The 25,415-nt window shown below is 42.0% G+C and overlaps 1 protein-coding gene and 1 long non-coding RNA gene across 2 annotated transcripts; one reads left to right on the forward strand and one right to left on the reverse strand.

Moving 5' to 3' along the window:
• Positions 1 to 52: 52 nt before the first annotated feature.
• LOC129736744 (uncharacterized) lies at positions 53 to 1,683 on the forward strand. The gene is made up of 2 exons (XR_008733762.1): positions 53 to 167; positions 586 to 1,683. It is a non-coding gene; the product is annotated as an uncharacterized LOC129736744 (long non-coding RNA).
• Positions 1,489 to 12,740, reverse strand: ZBTB43 (zinc finger and BTB domain containing 43). Its single transcript, XM_055719571.1, has 2 exons — positions 12,586 to 12,740; positions 1,489 to 8,369 (listed from the first exon to the last, which is right to left on the reverse strand). Exon 2 carries the CDS (start codon positions 8,344 to 8,346, stop codon positions 6,952 to 6,954), a length of 1,395 nt encoding a protein of 464 aa, XP_055575546.1. The 5' UTR covers positions 8,347 to 8,369; positions 12,586 to 12,740; the 3' UTR covers positions 1,489 to 6,951.
• Positions 12,741 to 25,415: the final 12,675 nt, after the last annotated feature.

A 25,415-nucleotide genomic window follows, 5' to 3' on the forward strand; every position in this document is an offset into this window, starting at 1 on the left:
CCCCGCCCGGGGTTCCGCGCAGGCCGGGGCCTCCCTTGCGGCGCCGCCCCCCGGAGACCCGTGGGAGGTCTGAGCTGGAGCTGAGGCCGGTGCGTGCGGGCAGCCCCGTTCCTGGGACTCGCACGGCCCGCACCTTCGGAACGGGACACGCGTCCGGAAACGTACCGGTAGCGGCCAATTTCAGACCACAACAGCGTCAGAGGCGACCGCGCCAGCTGCGCGTTACGTGGACAGCGTCCCCTCCCGGAACGGCGCTGTCGCCTGCGGTCCCAGCCCGCCGTGCTGCTGCCCCGCGCCCGGGGGGCGGCCGGCCCGGAGTGAGCAGCGCCTGGGGGCCGCCCCAGCCCCCGCCCGCCGCCCCCACGCGCACTGCGCGCCCGCTTCACCGCCGCCGCTGCCCCGTCACTGCGGGCGGCTGCAGCAGCGCGCGCAGCTCTGGAGCTCACCCTGCCCCTGCTGCCGCTTGCGGAGGGCAGCGGCTGCGCTGCGCCGGGCAGCTCGGGCAGTGCCGGAGGCTGGTGCCAGCGGGTACCGCTGCCGCAGCCACACGCTCTAACCTTGGACATGACGTTGTCTCTTCTGCAGGTACATCCTTCTCTCCCTATGAAACACGTGGAAGACAGCCCTCAGAAATTAAGACATCGAATGGTAACCAGATAAAATAGCAGCCCAGGCGAGCATCCTGACCAGGGCATAAATAACAAAGTTAAATTACAGACGCAGAAATGATGTTTGTTCACACATACCAAAGAAAATCAAACGACTGCTTCTGAACAGACAGAATACTTCGGGCTTGTTCTTAGATGCGTGCAGTAAGTGTAACCAACAGCAATAGCAAATGTATTTGTTTGTACCATATTCCATTAAAGCTGCCAAAGACTGAGAAGTGTGGTACACAAATACCGGTTTCTCCAGGAATTAGCTGAATACGCTTCAAGTGAGAGCGAGCTCATTTTCTGTTCAGACAGCAAGCATTAGCCTGCTGAGTAAGGAGCATCAGCTGTGCCAGTTCCATGCGGACTGAAGAGATGGAGGTTGGACACAGTGAGTTGTTCAGCAGGAGTACCTAAATTTAGTCAGGGAGAGGAGGAATCCTCACAGCAAGATAATGGAAACGTAATCTTTACTACTGCTTCATAGTACTTTTTCTTTCATGCTTAGACACATTATATGTCCCTATTTCAAATTTACCTGAAGGCTTTTTGGACATGCAGTTGCTGCTGCTATGAAGTGAACATTCTGGAATTTTCCTATCTGCCTGTACATTCTGCACTGTAACTGTAGAGATCACAGTTCTGCAAAACCCAGTTATAATAAAACCTGTTTGATAAGTCTGGGCTAACAGGGGAACTAATTACCTAAGCACTACAGAAATGGGCCCGATTCCACAAATTCATCAATTTACTGTGTTATAAAAATCAGGTCTTAGTGTTTTCTTAGGCTAGGCTGGCATGTTCTCAGTATTTCAAGAAGACACAGTACTAGATACACATTTTCTTTATATATTTAATAAAGTTATATATCAACAACTTTTGGATTTGTACTTTTGTTTGAGCATTTATCATTTTGGCAAAAGTGAAATATTAAATACTAGAACTAGACATGCATTCCTTTCATTCAAGCTTAAGAAAACATTTACAAAGTTGACAGATAACATTTATTAAAACATGTTATACAAAAAAGGGGCATGGGACTCTTCTATAAGAAGAAAATACTGAACAGTAACATTAAATTAAAACCATGCTGTACAATTAGGACAGCAATATTTATAGACAAAACTATCCCATCTCTGCAATACAGGCATAACGTCTCACAAAATATCAAGATATGCAAATTTACTATTATAAATGACCTGTTTAGAATAAAAACTTATAGCTCATTAAGGAAGATTCACGTGACTTGCATAAACAGTTACATTTCTGGAAGAAATATGGAATCCCATGAATAAAAAAAAGGAGCAGCAATTGACAGACACAGGCTTCAAGCAAAAATCAGAACTTACAATTTAATCACATTAAAAATATACCATTTTGTTTTCCAGCATCTTCCCCTAGGGCACTGACAGTTTACAGCTTATAGCTAAAGAAACCTAGCTATCCAATGAAGTATTTAAATGACAAACCCAACAACTTTCCTTTGTTGTTTTGAGAAAGGTTCTAATTCTGTTAAAGCGAAATACTCTGTATACTGCTGTAGGCTGTCATAATTCAGAGATGGGTCACCTTTCTGGCACCAAAGCAGAAGTGTTGAGATTACAAGACCTAACATGCCTCCATTCTTTCAGGCTCAATAATACAGGGACATCAAGCATTCTTTTTACAATGAGAAACCAAATACATCAGCCTTTGGTCATCCACCTCGCTTTTGATACAGGGCAAAGTTTCTCAACCCCAGAAACCTCTCAGATGAAAAAAGCTATGACCAAAAATTGTACTGACAGTACCTTCTAGAGTCTACCTGCTCTCCCATAAAACAAACAAGGTAATGTTTAAAAAAACAAAACAACACAACAAAAAAACCCCAACAGCAGTGGTGTGTGATATGGGAACCTCCTCCCTCAAAAGGGTCAGATACACACCTAAGCAGAGATCTTAACCCACCCTGCTAATAGTTGAATTTTTCAGGATGGCAGTTACACAGATTTCATGCTAATTAACATTTTAGTTACAAAATGGAATGAAAAGGAACTTAGCTGTAGTATCATTAAGCATATAATTTCTTACCACATTAAGTATCATTTCTTACCACTGATAGGACAATGAATGGCTTCAAAGTAGCAGGAAATTCTGAAAGCCTCCAGTGTGTATGTGTTTTCAGAAGACATTCACTTTACTACAGCCAACAGCAAGCAATATAAAAATGCACAGATGTTTCTAAGCCATATCATTAAAGATGATGAAGCTTAAGGGAAGATTAATGAAATTCATCATATACATATGCATTCATATTTTATATATATATATATGGATCACTTCCCTACTTTCCACAAACAAGAAGTAATTTCTCGTACCTTGAACAAGACCACTCCATTAGCAAAGATAAAAGCTTGACAGAAGCTGCATCTGCATATCTTGGTTTACTATGTACAACTTTATTGGCCATGAATTGCAGGGTTTCAGTAGCAGGGGGCTGCGAGGGTGACACGTGGCCAGAGGTTGCGAACTGTCCTGTGCTTGGTCAAAACAGGTTCCAGCCTGCGTTAAAATGGATGTAAATGATCCACTGCACACCAAAACTTCAACCAGAGGTACGTACAGTGCCTCTGCTTAAACAAATGTAAGGAGTGGCAGCCGCTAGCAAGAGGTGCAAGGAGACGCACAAGGAGAAAATACTCCTGGGGAAACACATATGGAGAAACTGAAGAGCTGCTCTCGGGAAAACATATGGAGAAGACACTGAGGACATGTACAGATACACTCTCACAGAAGGACACACTCCATGCCTGAGGAGATTCGCTTCTGAGGGGACTTTGGCCTGTATCTAAGCCATGCCAGAGCAGGCATGCCTCTGAAGTAACTGAGGCCCACAGGAGACTGAGGCTGTAACAGACACATCCCTGAAGGGACTATGGCCTGTTGTCACCATGAACAGTGACACTGACCAGCCCAGAGCAGCAGAGGACACCCACTAAGAAATGAAGAGTGTCAGACAAGCCAGCACGAGCCCAACCTCCTCTGTGATCTGTCACCTCGCTAAAAGAATTGGCATGGGCTGAGTGCAACTCTCAGTGAAAACCAGGGAAACTGACTACAAAGGCAGGGAGGAGAGGTGTTAGACTTAAGCTAAGCCTGAGGAAGGGGGAGGAAAGCCATTTTCTTAAGTGTTTAAGTGATTTTTTGTTATCTTTTTCCCCCCAATACCTGATTCAGTGATTAGAAGTTTGTCAAAGGGTTATAAATTAAGTTCAAGAAAACCACCCTAAGTTAAATGTTTTGCCTGTGATCAGCAAAAGCAAGTATTTTAGCCATGTATCTCAAGCTTCCCTTAAATTATCAATCCTCTCAACTAGATCTCAGGACAATCATATCAGTATTTTCCTGCAATCAATTGGTTTCATGTATATCAACATCAGAAAGTCAAGTGCTACAAAATCAGTGGAGCAACATTTGTTGGACTTTCAAGACAATGTCATAATACGGGGTAAAACAGTAATAGGCAAATATTAAAAAGTTACTATTTGTGTTAAGTCATTAAAAAAAGGACACGGTTCTATAATATGATCTACTGGACCTGTTATAAAACCTTTAAAGTGTCTCTCGCAGTACATTTTATGTTAAAGCTTTATTTCAAAGTAATCTAACTGCAAACAGGAGTAATATTTAACTTTGAAATGTCCCCTATAAAAGTCATTCCAAGCTGGTAAAAGAAACAGTTTTGCTGGCAGCTCTGTAGGATGGTCTGGGTTTAAGAGAAACAATTTTTTGCTTGACCGTGGTTTTCAGCCTTGTGTTTCTGACCAGCCTTTTTTTATGGTTAAATGGGAAGAGGCACCCTTAACCTTTTTATGCAACACTGAAGTGACAATTTGAAAGGGGTTAAGAACTAATATAATATAGAAGATCATTTTTGAAATGAGTATGAGAATACCTTCCCTCAAATGTGATGATGGTACTTGCAGAAATGACACCCTGTTATGGAGTAAGGCCTTGGAGAATGGAAAAATAGGGCCACTGAGCGCAAGAACCCTTTCCTCTACACTCATGTAAACAGGCAAGCATTATTATATTTTTTTTAATATTAAAAAAGACAGTGTTAGCAGTGTGGAAACAAACCATAAAGGGAATATAATTTCTAAGTTTAAAAAACATACTTATAAATTTTTACGGTTTTTTTGTTGGTTTTTTTTTTTTTAAATACAAAGTGCTTCTATACATTAAGCGAGCTACAGTGTTAGTGAGCAAATCCCTGTTTAGTTACCTTGATTACAAGGGTTATATATGGCCACCATAGTATATTGTAGAGTTCAATTAAATGCTAAGAATAGGAACTCTGTGGTGCTGACCATTCATGCCCATTGCCAGCAATGGGTTCATCATATTTGGGAATATCTGTTCTAACAAAATTCCATATGAAAAATATCTGAAGCATTAGAAGATTAAGAATTAAGAGCCTCTTAAAAAAATTGAAGTTCATAAGTAGAATGCCAGAAAAGAAGTTACAGTAATTACAGCCCACTGAGTAAACCCCCACTTGTACCAGACATTCACGTTCAGGATACAGTTCAGTTGTATCTTAAGACAATTTGTAACTGGGAGTTAAAAAAAGCATCTAAACAGTAATTATCTTTGTGTGGTTTTGCTTCACCATACAGGGTCATCTGTTTAAGCACGTTATCCTGCATACTGTAGTATCTAATACATAAACTGGGGGCAGACAGGCCTAGGCCTTCAATGCTGGTTAACTTTTTTTCCCCTATGTTACCAGCAGTGTACTTGGACATCACCTGTTTGTATTACAGTCTGTGTATGCTCTAAAGGCTCTTTCCTTTTTATAATACGTTTTAGTAAACTACAAAGAAGGGTTAATTGCTTTTGCATAAGACTGCATTAAGCCTTCAACCCCAAAAATCCTGTTGCCACCTTTATAATTGATGCATTCACTCTACCTGCAGAGCTGGCAGCATCTCTCAGAACTACAAACACTCCTCTATCTCCAAGAATGAGAGCCCAGCATATAGATCCTCACCCTAACGAAGCAGAAGTGCTGCTTTCTCAGCAAAAATCCAGACTTTGGACATGAGCATGGTACCATGTTCTGCAGTACCATTAATAGATCCAAATACCATACTTTCTCTACTTTTTTTCCACAAGCAACTTCAGTTGAAGAAGTAAACTCTGGCTGCTTGTGATCACATGTAACCAGTCACAGTAGTTCAGTACCAAGACTCTGTTATATAGATCTCACTATTCAAAGAGTAAAGAATTAAAAGTATAAATACCTATTCATGACTAAATTTTCCTAAAGCAGGTTTCTAAAACTAGGTAGAAGTTCTCAAAGAAGTTTTTGTACCAATAAAAAGTTAAATTGTGAATCCACAAAGTTTGGTACTTGCTACTGTAGTAAGCCACAAAAATCTGATCAGAAAACTATAGTTTATGTTTGATTATTTTGGGTAAGTTCCAAATGCAACTTTTTTTGTCTTTTTTCTTGACAAGACATGCTTATTACACACATTTCTAGAACCTCTCATGATGTAGCAATCAACCAAGTCAAGCCAAGAGTCATACAGCATTAGACCTTGAGGAACAAAGTTATACTTAACACAGATTGAAGTCTGTAGAGTGCTCAACTATATTTAAATGCTTTACAGACTCTAAGTAGAAATTGGCACAAAATTAGACAATGTTTGTTTTAGTGAAGATGGTTAAAGAAATGGAAGACAGATAAAGGAAAGCCAAACCATCTTTAACATTAACACAGCCTTTCATTAAGCAATACAGCAAAGGCCATTTAATAATGTAGACTGTCTAATAATGTATGTTAAGTATGTTGGCAGTCTCCAGTCTGAATTCTGAAGTGGAATTCCAATTTTTTCCATTACAATGTGAATCATATAACCCGGTTTGGTCATCCTAGTTCTTTTTTTCATTAAGTAGGGCGACCTGAATTCCTGCTTCATGTATTTGCAGGATGTGGGTCAATTGAGAGCTGGGTTTTACTTTGAATTTAGAAGACTCAGAATAACAACAGGACTTCTAAATACTGCTGGATTACAATCAATGTCACAAAGACCTTACAGACTTCATTCTGCAAGCACCTTTCAGATTAACCATTTGCACTTCACACATTGAACACCTAGAATAATACTGTGGAAAACAAAGTTTGGTCTGCTTATACCAGCATAATCATTAAATTACAACTTAAGGTGGGTTTTTTTGAAAATTTACAATAGCAAGTACCAGACATTATTTGCATAATTATACTCTACTAAACAAAGCAAGCACTAATGTCTTAGTTCATCTCAGTAGTACTCTGCTCAGCTTTAGAAGCCTGATATGACTTGGTACAAGAGGTCACATGCCGATGAAAACTGTCCCGCCACATAAACCTTTTCCCACAGATGTTACACTCATATGGTTTTATGCCTGTATGAATTTTCATATGGCCTACAAGATGGTGTTTCATTTTGAATTTCTTACCACAGACACCACAGCCATAAGGTCGAAGACCAAGGTGCATACTCATATGCCGATCTCTCTGACTTTTGTGTGTAAAGCTCTTTCCACACTGACAAGGATATAGCTTATCAGCATGTGAGAATCCTGTGAGAGATGTTTCTTCTTTAATTCCTGCAGCCATTTCAATGCCTTCACTGTAGCCTGCTGCTATCATAAGATCCTGTCTGTGAGCACCTAAATTTCCATCTGCCCTTTCACCAGAAAATTCTTCCATAGAAGAGCCATAGAAGTCAACTTGTTCATCATAATTACTTTCATCTGCTTGTTCATCAAATTCTGCTTCCATCTTTTTGTCACCTATATGAAAGTCTTCAACACCTGAAGACTGGATTGAATGATCTGCCTGAATGGCATTCATGGATTCAGAAACTTGGTGTTCATCATAAGGATTATCAACACCTTCACAGTCTTGTTCAAATCTTTCTGGTTTCACATGGATCCACCGCTTGTGAGACATGATGCTGGGTTTGCTATACATAGGCCTGGTATACTGATACTCTGCACTATCACTGGTTCCTTCTTCACCGTCCTGACTTGTCATTCCAGTGCTAAGTCTATCATGTTCTGTTGAAGAATTACTGGGAAGGTACTCATGTTCTGTCAGTTGACATGACAGTTCATCTTTAGAGCTCTCTTCTTCATTTTCGCCATCCCTTAGCTCCTGCACTTTGTGGAATTCCGTCTGTCCTCCAGAGCCAAGTTCAAAGGTTTCTACGAGGCCATTGTAATTACTACTGCTTGGGGACTGGTGATCACTGCCATGATTCATCTTCTGACACAGCACTGTTGGGTTCCCCTCTAGCACTTCAGTGCATTTGTCGACTACATGCCACATCTGAAGGAAACTTGCTGCTGTCAAATAACTAACAATTTCTGGAGCAGGCATTACCAGCCGACCTGTATAGGTAGACAGAAGAATGTTTTCAAACACTCTGGGATTCATCACATCAGGCAGGACTATTCGCTTGCTGTTTTTTAGGAGAACCTGATCACAGAAATAAGGTGAACTAGCTGCAAGAACAGCTTTATGGGCTCTGAAGAGATGGCCCTGAACTACAATAGACACATCGCATAATTGTCCTTGCTGGCGCTGCTGGTTTAACTTCTGCAAAATGGTGCTAGAAAAATCTGGAAATTCCACTCGAAATGAGCTTGACCCAGACTCCATTTCATTACAAATTTAGTGTTGTGCTGCAAGAAAAAAAAAACGTATCAGAAATTCTGCTTAGTAAAGTATTAATCTTTGCATTTCCTTCTACATTTTTTCTTTTTCTTTAACAAGTAACACTTAAGCAGACTCATATGGAACTCAACATTTTCTGGAACCTATGTCAGTGCTGTACTTCTATTTCTCCCACCCCACCTCATTTCTCTCTTTTCTGAAAGTTGTACTGAGGCCACTGATTGCTATGCCAGTGCATTTCACTGTGTTTCTTCTATCCAAGAGGACTCATCACCTACAGCAGAGCTACAAGCAGCATGTTACCGAGCTGAGATAGATTAAGCATTTCAAGCATGAGTTTAGGACAAGAAAAAAAGTTATTTGATGAAATTACAGCAGTACAGTTCTAATTCCAGGATGTCCCAGTGTTTATAACAGCATATGAAAAATTGTGCATTTCAATTGCCAACAAAATCATCTCACTAATCCCCCAATACAGACTGACTGTACTCTTATGAAATATTCCACTTTAAATGCTTTCAAAAGCCAGCATATCAATTCATACAATGACAAAGGCAACACACACAGAACCCTAGTGAGAATGAAGCTTGTCACTCTCCTGGGATGTCTGCCTGTTTTATTAACTCAAAGGTGGAATAGCAATATCTTGTACAGCTGCAGGACTATAATCCAATCTTTTAATTCTGTGATTTTCCAGATGTTATTATAAACACTCCTTACTTTAAGAAAACCTTACAGAATTTTAAATGTTAATCAGGAAAGCAACACCTCTGCTGTACAGATTTTTTCTGTATGTACCTTGTGTATTTGTAACAACACAACAATTATATGCTAGAAGCTCGGCTAAGAGTTCACAAGAGTCTTAAGGTCTCTCTACTCCCATGATCCAGATGTCTTACTACAAAGTTAATGGTCTTTTAAGCAGTAATACAATTCTTTAAAATGTCTATTTAAATTTTAAATTTAATTTGAGATATTTACATGTTATTATCACTAAAAATAATGACAGAAATTTAAATGCAACTACAAAAGACCACCATTAAATGCCTAAGTTAAACTTACGCAATTTTCAATTTGATAAACTGTAAATAGGACACAACGGAATTCCCGAAGAGCCACTGAGTAGCAAGCAGTTTTCCTCCATCAAGTTATGTTTCTCATAAGTGGGCAAGTGTCAAAGTTTTAACAGATGGGACTGTACACCTGAGAACGAATACTTATTAAATTAGCAGATAGCATATATGCCCAGAATTTAAAGCACTTTGTTAATATAGTGCAAAAATATAATTTGCATTACAAAAACTTGGAGGATTGAAGTGAAAGCACTTCTATGGAAATATGGAATCAAGAAAATATGGTTGTGAATCCTTGCTACAGAAAACCTGTACAATAACCATAGTACTTTCCATACAGTTATGTAACCATCAGCAGACAACTGTTCATTTGGTGCTCTGTGTTAAAATGCTGACACATCAGCACAAATGTATGACTCCTAAGTGCAGAAAAAGCAGCAGTGTTTGCTTACAAAATGCAGACTACAGTGGAGTGATTATGTAAATCACTCAATGTTTAATCAACAGCTTATGGTTACATAATCCCTTCCTTACCATTCTGATCAGTCTCCCGACTCATATTCTTAACAACTCAACCCAGCCCCTCCCCATCCAAAAACTCAAGTGTTCTATCTCCAAAATTTCAGAGCCAGAAAAGGGTGACAAGCGCATGGAGCAGAGATGAACACAGACTATTCACTGTTATTTTACATAAAGGTGAACAGGTTTTCCATAGAAAAGAGAGCATGGGAGTTTGAAAGCCATCCAGACTTTTCAATAAATACGAGCCTAACCTCCTTGTAAACATTGAAACTGTCATCTTCTGCAAAACTGTGAAGAAACGGCTTTTAAAATTCCTTTTTATTTTTCACTAGAAGCATGTTAGCAATCTGACTTTCTTATGAAGGTCTCTGAAGAAAACAGACTGGGAAGAATAACCTGTTATTTATGAAACCCATTTGTAAACAAAAATAATCGCAGCAACATAGTCAAAAGAAAAAAAGGTACCTTTTTGACCACAGTTTCCTTCCTTCTTCAAATCTTACGCTAATTTCCAGTGCTGGTTAGTGGGAGGAACTGAAAGCAATGAATAAAGCTCCCACTGGAAGACAGTCAAATGACTGAAAATTTTGCAGTTGACCACCATAACTTGCTGTATACGATCACATTCATTTTTACATTTTCATAAAAGGTAACTTTTACTGGTGAAACAAGTGTTTAACTTGAGGTGTTTACCAGCTACCTTGGGATCCTCAGATTCAAGATGAGGATCCATCAACATTTAAGTTTTGGTTTTTAAAACACTTGGTGGTACGAAGTAGTTTTCCTTTGACTGCTTCACATAAATCATGGGCGAGTAGTTGCATTCTGCTGAGACAGTAACCAAGGTACATCAGCTGAGGAAACAGCCCAGAAGTTGCAAATCTAGCACACTGCTACTTTCAAGTGCTTTGACTAACAATGTATGAAAGAGGAAAGCACTTTACATCACAAAGCGTTGCTCCCCAGAGAGTTCTCAGAGCTTGCTTTAAATATTTGACAAACTAGAAATGATGATGCATATCCTTGAACAGGCTTCTTGAGATGTATCCCCAGAAGTGTATGGAAACTTCACATGAAGGTGCAAAACAGCAAATAGTACCATTTCCCCACCTTTCACATGAAATAAAAAGTCTAGGACAGTAATCAATTCCCCAGAAGTGAATTTCCACAAACTGTCACACCTCAACTGTAAAGGTGAAATTTGGATTGAATACTACTACATTTATAACCTAGCTGTCATACAGCCACTTTTAGCTAGTCCAAGAACAATCTGTATGATTGGCAATATAAACAGTTCAATGGTCTGACTGTTCCTTAATTTAGTAAATCAAATGGAATATTAAAAATCTGCTGTTTCTAAATTACTTTCCTTGGAAAAGAAATCTTTGAAAAGCTTGCAGTTTGGTTGATCATCTTCAAGTTGTCACCTACATAACAGCTGACAACCACCTTTAAATTTACTGTCTTCAGCACTCCTCAGAGTTTTCTTCCTCAACCCATCAGTCCTGCTCTGTACCCATACAACCAATCCACCTCACGAGACCACATCAGCTACCAGGATTCTTCCAGCCAGTAACAGAATACTATGCCTCCCAGCTCAGTTGTTAATTTCTCTTAACATATTGCTTAAAACAGCTTGACAACGTTATTTATTTGAAACAGGAACCTTATATCTAGTATACATTATAAAATATCTGCTTCTTTTAAACAAATGGATTTTTTTTTAATGCACAGTTCTTTACCTCCTTTCAGAATATTCTCAGTTTTAGGACTACTATTTTTCAATACTTGCCTACAAAAAAGATGAGCCTTCAGGATACGCTCAATTGAAATTTAAAGAGAAGCATCTATAGACCTTATATAATTACTGCTAGTCTAAACTGCCACCTTTCAGCAAGGACTCGGCATGCCACCCCAGAAACGACGGCAGGTGGAAGCAGACTTTTATACATTTTAAGTTCTCATGAAAAGCAAAGCCATCAAAACGTAGGTAAAACATTTTCTATTGGTAAAGCCATACGTGTCAAGAAAACTTTGTTTTTCCTCCCTTTAAAACCTGTTCTGTTTCTGCATTCTCCTTATCCCAGCCCACAGAGAACAAAGTCCTTCTCTTTTAGTCAACCAAAAAAAAAAAAAATCAGTCTCCATGCTGCAACATGAAGTACAACATGAAAGGCACGTATGGCTTGCTGAAAAATAAAACCACGTGCAAGCAAGTAGTTACTTCAGTTCTCCATACGTAAGGCTTCGGCAGAAATTAATCTCCGACATTTGCCACGGCAGCACCTCAGAATGCGGCAGCCCTGGCCGCACCGGTGAGGCCCTGCCCGGGCGGCGCTACTGACTGCCCCGGGCCGCGGGCCCAGCCAGGCCAGGCCCCCGCGGCGGCCGACCCCGCCAATCGGCTCCGCCCGCAGCAGCCCGGAGCCAGCACTGGCCTCCCCACCACCGCCCGCGGCTCCTCGCTCCGCCGGGCAGAGCCGCGGCGGCCAAGAAAGCGGCGCGGGGGCCCCCAAGCGCGGCGGGGCGAGGGAAGGCCTCGCTCGCCGCCCCGCCCCGGAGGGGGCCCACGGAACCGGCCCCGGCGGCAGCGCGGCCTCCCGCGGGCCACGGGCATGCGACGTCTCACCTGCGGGCCTCTGAGCGTCTCGCATAGCGGGATGCGACCCCGGCCCCAGCGCTCGGTGCAGCCGGCACTGCCTCCGCGCCCCAGCCCGGCCGCCGCCGGAAGCAGGCAGCCCGCCCTTCCTGCGCACAACTTCCGCATCCCGCTCACGTGGCGGCCCGGCTCGGCCCTGCTGCTTCCTGCCCGCGAGGGGCCGCGGTGGGGCAGGGCCGCGGGGGACGCCCCGCCCCTACCCCGCCGGGCGGCTCTTACCCGGAGCAGCGCCGGCGCCCCCTGCTGGCGCCGCCTTCCTGCGCGGTGCCGCATGCAGCCTCCCCGGCCCGGGAGCGGGGTCCTTCGCCACCGGGCCGGGGCCTTGCGGGACCATTCGCCACCGCCCGGGCGGCTGCGGGGACGGCGGCGCTCTCGCACCCCGCAGGTGTCCGCGCCTTTCCGCCGCGGGTGGGCGGGCGGGCAGGCAGGCAGGCAGCTGGGCCGCGGCCGTTCCCAGTGAAAGGCCGCTCTGCTGGGAGAGCGCCCTGGGGCCCTCCCCGGCCCGGGCCCGTGCTTCCCATGGCGCGGGGGCCGGTCGTTGTCCTCGCTGGCAGTGGGGCTGCCGTGAGCGCTGCCTGCGGCCTGGGGTCTTCGCGGGGAGCCGGAGCGAGCCCCGCCGGTAACGGCCGGGAGACAGGGCCAGGTGCTACCACGAACGGCAACACAAGGGGAGCAGGAGCGCCGGCCTCTCGGAAGGGCAGCGCTGCCGGGCCGCCCAGGGGGAGACGAACGGCCTTGTAACTCCCTGGAGCAGAAGTAACTGACTGTCCACTGCGGTGTCACGTCTTCAGCGGGGCTGCCAGCACCGGGCGGCGTCCCAGTGCCGGCCCGGGGGCGGTGGGAGGCAGCGGGGGCAGCCGGCCTGCCCCGCCGCTGGGGGGCTCCGCTGCTGGGGGCAATCCAGTGCTGCAGAGACAGAGCCGAGCTAACGTTCGGTAGTGGCAACTAAAGGGAGCATTATCATTTCAGCAAAGTTTCTTAGTTGTTGAAAAATACTGCTACAAGGCTGAGACTAATGCATGTACTATAATTTCTTACGAACAATATGGAAAGCATTAAGCCTTCAATGAGCACCAGATCTCTAAAACAAGTTGTTTGTGTTACATAAGAAAAGAGGCACAGTCCAACAAGGCATCAAAAGCAGGTTACTTTACACATTTCACCAAACAAATGCAATCCAATCCCTTGAAAATGAACAAAGGAGATAGGTTTTGGAACAGAATAATAATCTTCCACAGTCCAGCTTTTTTTTTTTTTTTTTTTTTTTTCCTCCCCTTGGCAAGTTAATGTGCTTTGCAGGGAAGGGTAACAAATTATGCAATCTTGTAGGAATTTATCCACGAGAAAATTTTATGTTTAAATTTACTTTTACCACATTACTAGTTGTCTTAGTATGCCTTCAGGCATTATTTTTCTGTTTATTAAAATACATGTCTTTATTTTAATGTTAAAGACTTCTTCTTACAACTCTTTAAGTACTTCCTGTAATTTTCTGAGTGGGACTTAATGCATATCTGTATGGAGGGACTGAATCCCCTGTAACGCCATCTCCCTACATTCTAAATACATGTTTTTCACATTCTTCAGGCCCGTTTCTTTGGATTAATGTGGCATTCACCTTTCTCATTTCCTGATGATCTAGAACCAAGAATCACTCAGCCAGAACTCCACGTGTAGAAATGCAGCACAAGATTAATGTGTAGCAAGCTCATCTCTAATGAAATCATTGTTAATAAATTGTTTTGTGTAAAAGAGAATGATGTTTCTGTATATACACTGTAGGAGGTGCCATTTATGTATTGGCAGAGGAAAACTATTTTTGGCCTGCCCTCAATCTACTGGTATGTGAGAGATACATATGAGTGGACAAATATGATACATCTTAGTAAAGTGCATATTTTCCAGTTTTTCCTTCCTTTCTAAAATATTTCAATGTGAGGTTTAGAACAATATTATTTGTAGAATTTGTTTAATGATGAAATAGTTGAATTGAGGAAAGAAATGGTTCAGGAACTGGCCCCAAAGTACTGCGTGTTGTTGCTGTACTGGCCATGAGAAAACGTCTTAGAGCTGAGTCAAACTTCAAGTCTCTAGCAAGGCAGGTAGGAGCTGTGAAAGTGGTCTCAGAGGGACACAGAGGAAGCTGCTCTGCTCATTCCAAATCCTCTTGTGGGCAAAACTACCAGGTTCTCCAGCATTATTTTGCAAGGCTGAGGTTTCTGCCCAGTAGTCAGGTCAGGAAGAGAAAGGGAGAAAGTATGAGTTAGAAGGCAAGATAGGAGGCATGTAGGAGTCACTTTTATTGGTGACAGTTTGAAGATGTGGTTGCTTTTGCATCTTGGCGAAATTGGGGTTTGAACCAATATTGGGTGTGCAACTAAGTGCCATATTGGGGGTAATAGTCAAAGTGATAGACTGGTCGAGGAGGTAACTTCGGAACGTTCGCCTCAGAGCTTTAACGAGTAAGGGAAAGCAGATTCATGTAGCTTTATCCCAAGTAGAAGGATGAAGGAAAAAATACTCTCATGCATGATGAAGCAGCATGAATTAAGCATTCCATTTGATTATTAATGGACTTTTTTCCCCCCTTTTTCCATTTTCAACTGAAATTTAACTGCAAATGTGCACTCCCAGATCATTCTCCAAAGTTAACATATAAGGAGGAGCAGACACTTTCCTTTTGGAATCTTCAAGAAAAGTTTGTGTATGGCGATTGAAGAAGTACAAAGGGCAGTAACTCCATCCTCCAACAGTACTGCTGGTTTTGTCTGGATAGTAAAGTATATTAGATAAGCATTGTTCTATCTATATTGTGAGAACTGAGAGGTTCATTTAGTGATGAAAAGCCAGAATGTATTAAGCTAGAATTTAAAGAATACCCATACAGTGTACTGTTTATAATTCCTCATATATCTACTGAATTTAACCCTGCTTTAAAACTGGCTTTAATGACAGCCATTGGGGACAGGGCGGAGAGCTCAGTCTCTACAGTTCACTTCTAGCTGCATTTGCTTCAGAAAATAAATTTAATGCAAAATCAAGCACAGGACAATTAAGAAGTTGCAGAAAAATCACCAACATCATACATGGTGTACTGAAGAGATGCATTTGCCACTCAGGGACTGTGATAATGCTTAATTGTTTTAAAGATTACTTTCTCTTTATGGTTTCATTTGGGAGTTTTTAGTAGCAGTCAATAAGAATAATATTGTCACCACAAAGTTTCCCTGAAGAGTCCTCCTTTTTCTTCTGCTCATGCTCTCCATGGCAATGTTTGCAGTGTTGCTGAGGGCACCATGAGGAGGGGACCCCCCCACAGCAGGACGCAGTTCTGCTGTCCTGGCAGGGCTCTGGATGGTCATGTGTGGCCTTCACACGCCAAGGACTGGTGCCTGATCTGCTGCGTGACAAGAATTGTTCTGCAGTCAGACCACTCAACTGGCTGTGCAACAAGCACTTGTCAAAATAAAGGTGAGATTCCACCAGAACAATTTATACAATGAAAATAGATCAAAGGCTTACTTTGAACCCTCTAAACATGCCCGTGGCCTTCACGATGGCGTTGTTGTGCCAGCACATGAAGGGAGTTCCTGACTCTACAGCTGTTGTTCTGTTTCTGCCAGTGTTGCCCCCTTGTAGGAAGGAAGCTGGTGAGCTAAGCAACGGTACTGCTGCTTTACTTGGGTTTCAGAAGTTTTTCATTCAGTTCAACTTAGAAAGAAAACATGATAGACTCTTCTTCAGAAGTGAAAATCCAGCAAAATAGTTTTCAGTCTTGGGAGATAATCTGGTACAAGCAGTGACTGCCTATGCTTCCCAGCGTTGGCCTGTTTAGATGCTCTGAGTTTACCTGGAAATAACGATGATTTTAATTTTAGCTGCACACACAGTACTTGGAGCTCCTCATGACATGGTCTTCGAGGAAAAGAAATTGCCATTACATGCATCCATAAAGCTGCGTGTCAGGAAACTTGATTTGCTGAAATTCCCGTTGCCAGTTACCAAACACCTTTTGGGCGGCAACGTGTCAGCAGGGGCAGAGGCAGGACGTGTGCCCGGGCCGGCACCCCGGGCACGGCGGCGCCCGGCGGCGCCCGGGGCTCGCTGCCGGCTCCGACCGACACATGCTGCGTGCCTCGGAGTCCTGGATCCGCGGCACCACATGCCTCCTTTTCCCCGACGGGCTGGGGCTGGGCCGGGGCCGGGGGCCGAGCCGAACCGAACCGGGGCCGGGGGCCGGGCCGAGCCGGGGCCGAGGCGGCTGCCGATCTGGTCCGGCCCAGCAGATGGCGCCCAAGGCCGAGGCGCCCCTCTCAGGCCGTACCCGGTAGCGGTGTCTGAGGTAAATCCCGAGCGCACCGATTTCCCCTTTAGAATAAACTTATAAAAAATGATATTTATTAAGTTTAAGATTTAATCCCCGCCCCCCCCCCCCCGAAAACAAACGGTAATATCTAGATTTTTAAATTCATCACAGGCACTTGAGCTGGATTCGACGGATGACTGCGGCGCAGGACTCGGCGGACATGGCACCGGGACAGGGCGCGGGGTGTGCGGCCCGGGCCCGCCGCGCCGGCCGGCCTCAGACACAGGCCGCGGAAGCCTCCGCACGGCTCTCCTTAACATTTCACCCCAGCTAAAACTGTAACAGAGATTTTCTTCGCCTTAGCTTGAGCAAGGAAACATGTTAAAACACAGAAGGGAAGTGAGCAGGCATCATGCTGTTCCACAGGGACTAAATGAGTTCTTTGAGATGGGAACCATACCCATTGTATCAAGTATGATATCTGAACCAAATTTTGTCTGTGCATGTATTTTCAAGTCTTACAGTGCACATTCACAGTTTTCAAGTCCCTATCCCACCTACTTTAACAGGAGCCCTAATAAGAACTTTAATACAAACATGAGGAAAGGGAAAGCCAATATTCAATACAACACACCTATCTAGTTGTCTTTTGTAGTCATTATCGGAATGCATTAGCAAATTAAGCAAAATATGAGAATGATAAACAGTAGGGCAAGGGAGTTCTGATGAGTAGAGACCTATTTTCAGACAAAATTTGAAAAAGAAACAGTGAAATAATACTGCAGCTGCTGCAGAAGAAGCTCTAGCACTTACAATGGCAGGGTTGGGGGAAGAGGCAGCCTTGGTACTAAAAATGGGCAGATAAAGATGAGGACAAACAAAACAAGGTATAGGAGAGACCCTGAAACATTTGTATTAGAAACCCAGTTGAAAAAAAAATTACCAGAGGAACACTGTATAGTGCCATTGTACGTTGTTTTGGAAATCTGTTGAACTTACAGGTGAGTGCAGAATAGATCAAAAATAGCTTGGGATGAAATCAGACAAACTAAGCTGTCTCAACACACAATATAAAATCCCTATATTGTAATCTGAGATCTAAATAGGAAAAATCTAGCATCAGGACTGTACTACTCACTGGGTGATTAGGATGGAAACAGTGATGGCAGCACGCTGATGGAAATTTGGCTGAAAGAAGCAGGAAACAACCAGTGATTCCTCCTACCTAAGATCAGTAATGACATCTTAGTACAAGATGCCGTTGCTACGTTTGTCTACTGCTTTGTGGAGCAGCCAGCTACCATTCCACTAGAGGAGATGCACCTCTTGACTTGGTAATGAGCAGTGTATATGACCTGAGTCAGAATATTATTGTCAATGAGCCAGTCTGTAACACAGACCAAAATGTATTTGTGCTACACATTTCTGCAGGAACCTTAAAACAAAAAAAATATTATGTAACAGAAAGATTTATATATACATATATATATTTTACTAATATACAAACCCCAAAAAAAATCCTTGTTAAAAAGGAACAAAAATTGACTCTCAAAAGGGTAAAATGTTTCCAGGTGGCATGAATGTTATTAAAGATGCCCTGTTGGATGAGAAGAAAGGTAGCAGTGCTGAACAGCAGAGTGAAGGAGGCTGTTAGTAAAGACATAATTTCAAAAAGTTGAAGTCACGTCCAAATGATGAAAATAGGAAAGATCATACACTCAGGTCAATTAAGTCTCAAAGTACAATAAAGCTGGTCAAAATAAAAGACATGGAGGAAAGAAGGTGCAATAAACCCTTTTGCAATATGCTAGGAGCTAGAAGACTGATAGATTTTGCAGCGTCAATGAATGATCAAGAGCATGCCAAGAATTAGGTTAATTTTTTCCATCTACATATTTTTTTTGTGTGGATCAGGGAGGTTTTCACCTTAAACTCATGTTTTATAAGGGATGTACTGAAAAAAATCTCAATCTGAAATGCCTATAGTTCTAGAAAGAGCTATATAGAACCGATACAGCAAATGAAAAATTTAAAATTGCCAAAACTAGATAACTTTTTATCAAGAATCCTAAAGGAATTTGAACATGAAAATCATTCTTTACTGACTGCAGTTGAAACCTGTTTCATGAAGCAGCAGCTTTAGTATCGAAGAACAGAAACGGCAAATGTGATGACAATTTTTTGGGCAGTTTAGGAGAAATTTGGAGAGCTAGAGACCCATGTGTCTGAGATCCACATTTAGAAAACTGGTGGAAAAAACGATAAAAATGGTTATCATACACACAGAAAAAAATGTGTCAGTGAAAAATCAGCGTGTCTTTTGCCTCACAAAACTGTTCATATTCTCTGAAGAAGTCATTGAGCATGAGCCCAATACAGTCTTGGATTTCCAAAAAGCATCTGTCAAGCTCCCTCACCAAAAGCTTTTAAAGAAATTAAGTAAGCAGGGGACAAGAGGAGAGATCAGATCTTCCCACGTATAAATACCCACTTAAATATGAAACTAAGGTAAAAGTACCTGGTTGTTTCTCTTAATGGAAGAAAAACAGTAGTGTGTACCAGAGGTCTGTGCTAGGGCATCTGTCACCTGCCAGACTATAAGTTGTATGGAAGAGTTGAACAGTGCAATGGCAAACATTTCTGATAATACTGAATTGATCAGGGTAGTTGGTGGGGTTTTGGGGGGGTTTTGTTTGTTTTTTTTTTTAAAAAAAAAGACCCCAAAGGCAAGGGATTTAAGATTAAGATTAAAAGACTTCATGACACTGAACAACTTGTGATAAAATCTTGCGTAAAATTTAATGGAGATAAAATGTAAGTGGCACCCATCAGGAGAAACAAATTGCATTGTTTTTATGGACTCTAGAGTAACTGTTAATACTGTGGAAGCAGATCATAAATTATAATAGATGGGTCTTTGAAGATTAATGCACAGAGCAGAATCAAGACACCTATGACCAACAGATGCTGGAAATTCACAGAAAATGAATAGAGAATAAAAGAGGAAACACTATGGAGTTTTGTTCTTGTGTGCGATCTCAGATCTTGAAGGTGCACAGAGGATGCTGGCAAAGATGCTCAGTGCTAGCAAGTGGTTTCTGTGTGAAGAATGGGTAAATAGATCAGGATGCCTTTATCTGGACAAGGAAAGGGCTATGCCAGAGGCCTGTCGTGCAGCCCATAATGAGAGTGTTTCTAGCTTGGGCTGCTGACAGCTGAGGGCTGCAACAGGGTGCTGGGAGCTCTCCAGTACCTCACCAGGGCTTAGGTGGATATTGGTCTGAACATGGAAAAACATCCTAAACTACTGACAGGTTAATAGAGGGTTTTATAAATAGGGTCAGTATCCAATCTGGTCCAAAATGGAGCTGGTAGGTATTATAAATATAGCAAAACATGTACAAATCCTGAGATACATGGAATTATGTCTTAATCAAAATTGATAAAATATTAATATGATTATGGTTTTTAATGATGGCTTATTGCTATGATGTTAAAGTGACAGAATGTTCCACAGTGTACCATGAAAATACCTCCAGTGGGAACTGCAGTATGTGAAAACAAGTAAACAGGCAAAATGGCAGGCAAGGCAGGTGGTCTTGCTTTTGATCGTTATGTTGATTTTCCTATACTATTCGTTGCTCTCAGAGGGAGAGAGCAAAGGATTGAGTGCTACAGGTTTTCATTTTGGTTTGACACTGTCCCTTTAAAATTTCATGTTCACACAAAAGAACATGTCAAAGTGACAGCCAAAAGTTGACATTTTAAAAAGTGACATCTTTCTAATGTCACTTTTGTTACTGGTTTTGCTTTTGCATTGCCCTATGGGATAATTTCAAACAACACTGAAAACAATTCAGTTGAGTGTGGCTATCTTTCGAGGGTGCGACTGAACCACTTTCTGATATGATGTTGCTTCATTTACTAAAAAATGAGTCTAAGCTTGCTGCAGACACCACTCACCCCTGCTGCCCCACGCAGTGACTGCAAAAATTGCTAGCTAGAAGTTATTCTTGGTGTTTAAATCTGATAAATTACATGCCCAACCTCTATGGGTTGAGTTCTGACTGAAGTCAGCCACCTGCATGGAGCAGGCTGCTCTGCAGTGGCCCCACAGCTCGAACAGAGCCGAACATGTCCCTGCTGTACCAGATTGCCCTGAGCAAGCCATGTAGCCTCTCTGAGCTTCAGTTTCTAACCTGTAAAATGAGAAACAGCCCTCTTGCTACTGAAACAAGGAGGCATGTGCTCAAATGCTGTCTTTACCAGGAGGATTTTGAGAAGGAGTTTTGACAAGGAAATTTTGTACATGGAAAGGGGTTTCAAACATAACTGATAGCAGAGAAGAGAACAGTAGAAGGGCATTCAAAAAGCACAGCACTACTATAATTCTGTATTATAAAAAACTACTTTTGCAAGTATTTTCAATTCATCCCCCATCTTCTTCATCGTCTTCCTGACGTTCATTGTTAAAGAGGCAATATACAATATACTTTGTAAATGAAGTAAAATGTCATTTATGTCAGCGTTTTCTAGCAGTGTGTTTGGGGGTGGGAAACCTCTGTAAACTTTACACCTCTTGTATTCCTATTTCATTCCACCTGTCTCTTCTAAAAGCTGGTTCTTCTTTATTGAGAACCCACTCCTGTGAACAGAAACTTACTGTGGGTTCAGCTGGCTGAGAACATATGCCTACATACAGTGTTTTTGAGAGCCATGACAATTCTTTTCTTGAGCAATCTCAGGGCAGGCTCTAAACCCTGATAATCTAATTGTGTCTGTTGGTGGCAGAGGGCTGTGTTCTACCCACAGTTTAGAAATACAAGGTAAATCGCAGGTAAATACAAGATCCTCACTGTGTCAGACTTCTGTGGTTACCCTTATCTAATGCTGATATAGAAATTGCTCAAAAAGGCATTTTTGGATCAGAGTTACCAGGTAGATGGACATTTTTCCTTAACTTGGCACTTAGACAAGGCTAAGACCCTACCTACTGCGACCCTATCACTATACTTGGAGTTCTATTGTCATTAGAATTGTCTAACACAAGGTTAGTCCATGGGGAATCTTACAGTCCCCTTCCAATTTATGCAGGATTTACAGTATTTCTAAAAATCAAAAAGTAAATATGAAGAAGCCTTAAAAGCCTTCAAGTTTATAGTGTGTCCATTCAGCTGAGGTCCAAAATAGATTGTAAGTATCATGTCTGTCCCCCATATTTTTTTATTATTATTATTATTATTATTATTATTATTATTATTATTATTATTGGAGCACACAGGTGACAGTTGCTCAGTCTGAGCTGCTCCTTGCTGCTGGTGGGCAGTCCTGCGGATTGAATCTTCATGATAACAGCAGCTGGGGGTGTTGAGGGCCAGGGACAGAGTGCTGCTGCATGTACTTTTGACAGATTAACAGGTTTTGCTTAACATTTTGTGTCAGAGAAAATTCCCATCAAGAAAGCAGGCCCATGTGTCATTAGAAAAGGGTTCTTCCACTTTTGACAGGCTATCAAGTAATGGATAACACTTTAAATGGCTTTTAATCAGTTTCCTATCTTTTCTTGTAATTTCTTCTGAAAATTGTGTTTGTTATCTTCTCTACTGTTTGCTTGACCAAAATTTCTTTCTGGTCAAACTAATGGGGATTATTCTCTCAAGACATCATATCTTATAGTTTTGCAGAACAGGTAGTGAATCAGCTGTTCTGGACCAAATTCCAGATGTTGGCTGCAGATGTCAACACTGTCAGCTGTGAGTCAAACACGAGGGGCTGGTGGCAAATTTGCACTTCTGAAACAAGCAGTGCCAGGTACAGTTCTGCTGCTCAAGCCACTCATCAAGAATTCTTTTGATATAATTTGCTTTCAGTCAAGATGACAGAAGCAAAAATTTCTTTCCTTATTTACAAGCAGAAAACATATAATTTGTTAAAGAGCAAGTTTATGCCACCTTCCATAGTTGGTTTGTTTTTGGTGACAAACTGTAGCTGAGAGATGAAATGGCAAACATCTGACTGAAGCCTCTTTTGGCCTGTGTAGAGGTCACTGTGATCCCACAGTTAGGAGAGCAAGGTGTTGCAAAAAGTGGACAATGATGCATAGAGCAGATGGGAAAGAAACTCACAACAGAGAACAACTCAGCCCAACCTTCAGTAGCACAAACAGCAATGGAGGCTTCCCTGGCTGCCCTGGCAGTCCTTGTCACGTGTTCAGCATGCAGACGAGAGGAGAGAGGATTCAGTTTGTTTCTGGTAGGGGAGTCAAGTACTCCCTGCTGGTAGGCAAGCCAGTCAGGTACAGCCTCAGTGTGCTATCTCAAGGGTAGTCTAATTTCCACTGTAACTGATCACACAAACCACTTTTGTAGGGATGCATTGAGGAATTTCTCTCTAGACTACTACAGTATTAACTCTGCAGCTTGCTTAGCCTGCCAGGTAGCTTTGCTTAACATTTGAGTAGGAAAGCAATGATGTACTCCACTTTTTAAATGACAGATTTCTGTAAAGGGTCAACAACACAAATGCAACTAATACCTGACCTCAACAAGCTCCATCCTCTGGTTACGGCAGCACCACAATTCCCCAGCAACACGAGCCACTCTCACAGTTCAGAAGACATCCTGACTAATGCCAGGTGTGTACTGCAAACAGGGGCTGCAGTGAGATTCCTAAAAGCTCCTGCTTCGTTCTCTGCTAAATTAGTCAGGTCCTGATGATTATTCACCTGCCAGACTCCTCTCCCATTCTTGACTTGAAACCGATGCTGATTCTGCATGGTCTAACAGAAGCCAGCTGGAATCGAGTACATGTCTCATACAGCCCTAAACTAAGAAGTAAAATTCTCAGGTCATGGTGAAGAGTATAGAATCAGACCCTCTTTTCCTCCCTCATAAACTTGGAAGCTACTAAACTCTTTTCTTTAGACAGATCTTTTCAATCTCTATTTCTACATTTATGTGATACAGAATCTTAAGCATGATTAAAATAAAAATCATTATCCTCTGGCTCACCTGATTCTTTGCCAGTCAGGAAGTCTTGCATTTTCTTCAAGTTTAAAGAATGTATGCTGCATTGCTTTTTTGCATAACACTGTCAATGAAAGATCTGGAATATTATATTGCCTCAGCATTTACACTGAATTAGCACTGGTAGTCCCTGTTAGATTCAGGATCCCACAGTGCCAAGTAATGAATAAACAAAGGATGTTCCTGCCCAAATATTTGTTGAAAAAGTCATGCAAGACACGGCAGCTGGCTGCAGCATGCTCAGTGGGAGGAATATGTGGGAGAAGGGCATTGTGGTATGAGGAATATATGATTATGATTTGAAATACAGACAAAATCATTCTGTACAGTTAAAGGACAAACAGCGCTCACTTCTTGTGTTAGTATCAGAGTTGTGCTGTGAACTCCTGTAATAATTTACTTTGCAGAATTTTGGGAATTAACAGCTACTTTTGCTAGCTTCTGATTTCCTGCTTTTGCATTTTCTTTAGAAAAAAATAATGTTTTTAAAGGTAAAATCTGCCTGCAATGCCAGTTATGATTAAACATGAGTGTGGCCTAAAAAGCATTTTGGATTTCCTTCATGTGACCAGTTCTGCAGTTACCATGTAATCACCCTGACTCCAGGAGCAGAGCTGTGGGGTCAAGGCTACTTTATTAAATCAAAATTTCTCTTTTACAAAGGAAGCAAATGGAAATAGCATTAACTATTTTTTGTATGTTTTACTTTTTCCTGAGGTTATAAAAATTTAGATCAAACTCATGAATATAAGCAAGTATATTAGTACTTTTGGCACTTTCTGGTGTTTCCAGACACCTGTAAATAGTGAAGCTTCAGTGTGGGATCTGCAGCCATGACAAAAAATATAAAAGCTTTGTGGATACCAAGGCAAATGCTAGAATTTTATTGTCTATTACTAGTATGTCCAAGTTTACTTTACAGTAATTGCAGCACAAACAAGAACCCTAAGGCTAGAGGTTGTTATAACCAACATTAAAAAGGGAATAATAGAACTGTAAAGTATTACACCAAAATGCAGCTTCAATTAGTGAGATGTTTGTGTTAAGAGGTCCAACTGAAGAGGTTTGCTCATAGCTAGGGGCATTGGAGCTTGCAAATTTGACAGCAGATACTTGGCCTCCCTCCTTTCTCCTGATTCTGGCAAATGCTGTGCTAATATTGTCCATATCTTTCAGAAGTCGGATATTTGATAAATATGTCAGATTCCCATCCAGGCTGGATTTGCTGTAGATGTTTTTGGTAGCTGGTTTTGTTTTCTCTGGTGCTTACTAAATGAATGCACTGAGAAGGCAAGAAGCTGACTAAAAAGCTGGTTGGCAACTCAGCTGGCCTCTTTTTTTCTTACCAAGGATCTTCTGCAGAGATAAAATAACTGGCCCAACTTACACACTGATTATTCCTTGGATACCAATTGCATGGAGGCTGCAGGTGGTTCATAAGCTTATCTCTCATCATGTTTTTTTAAGAA

The sequence above is a fragment of the Falco cherrug genome, chromosome 9 (assembly GCF_023634085.1).
Source record: "Falco cherrug isolate bFalChe1 chromosome 9, bFalChe1.pri, whole genome shotgun sequence".
Taxonomy (NCBI): Eukaryota; Metazoa; Chordata; class Aves; order Falconiformes; family Falconidae; genus Falco; species Falco cherrug.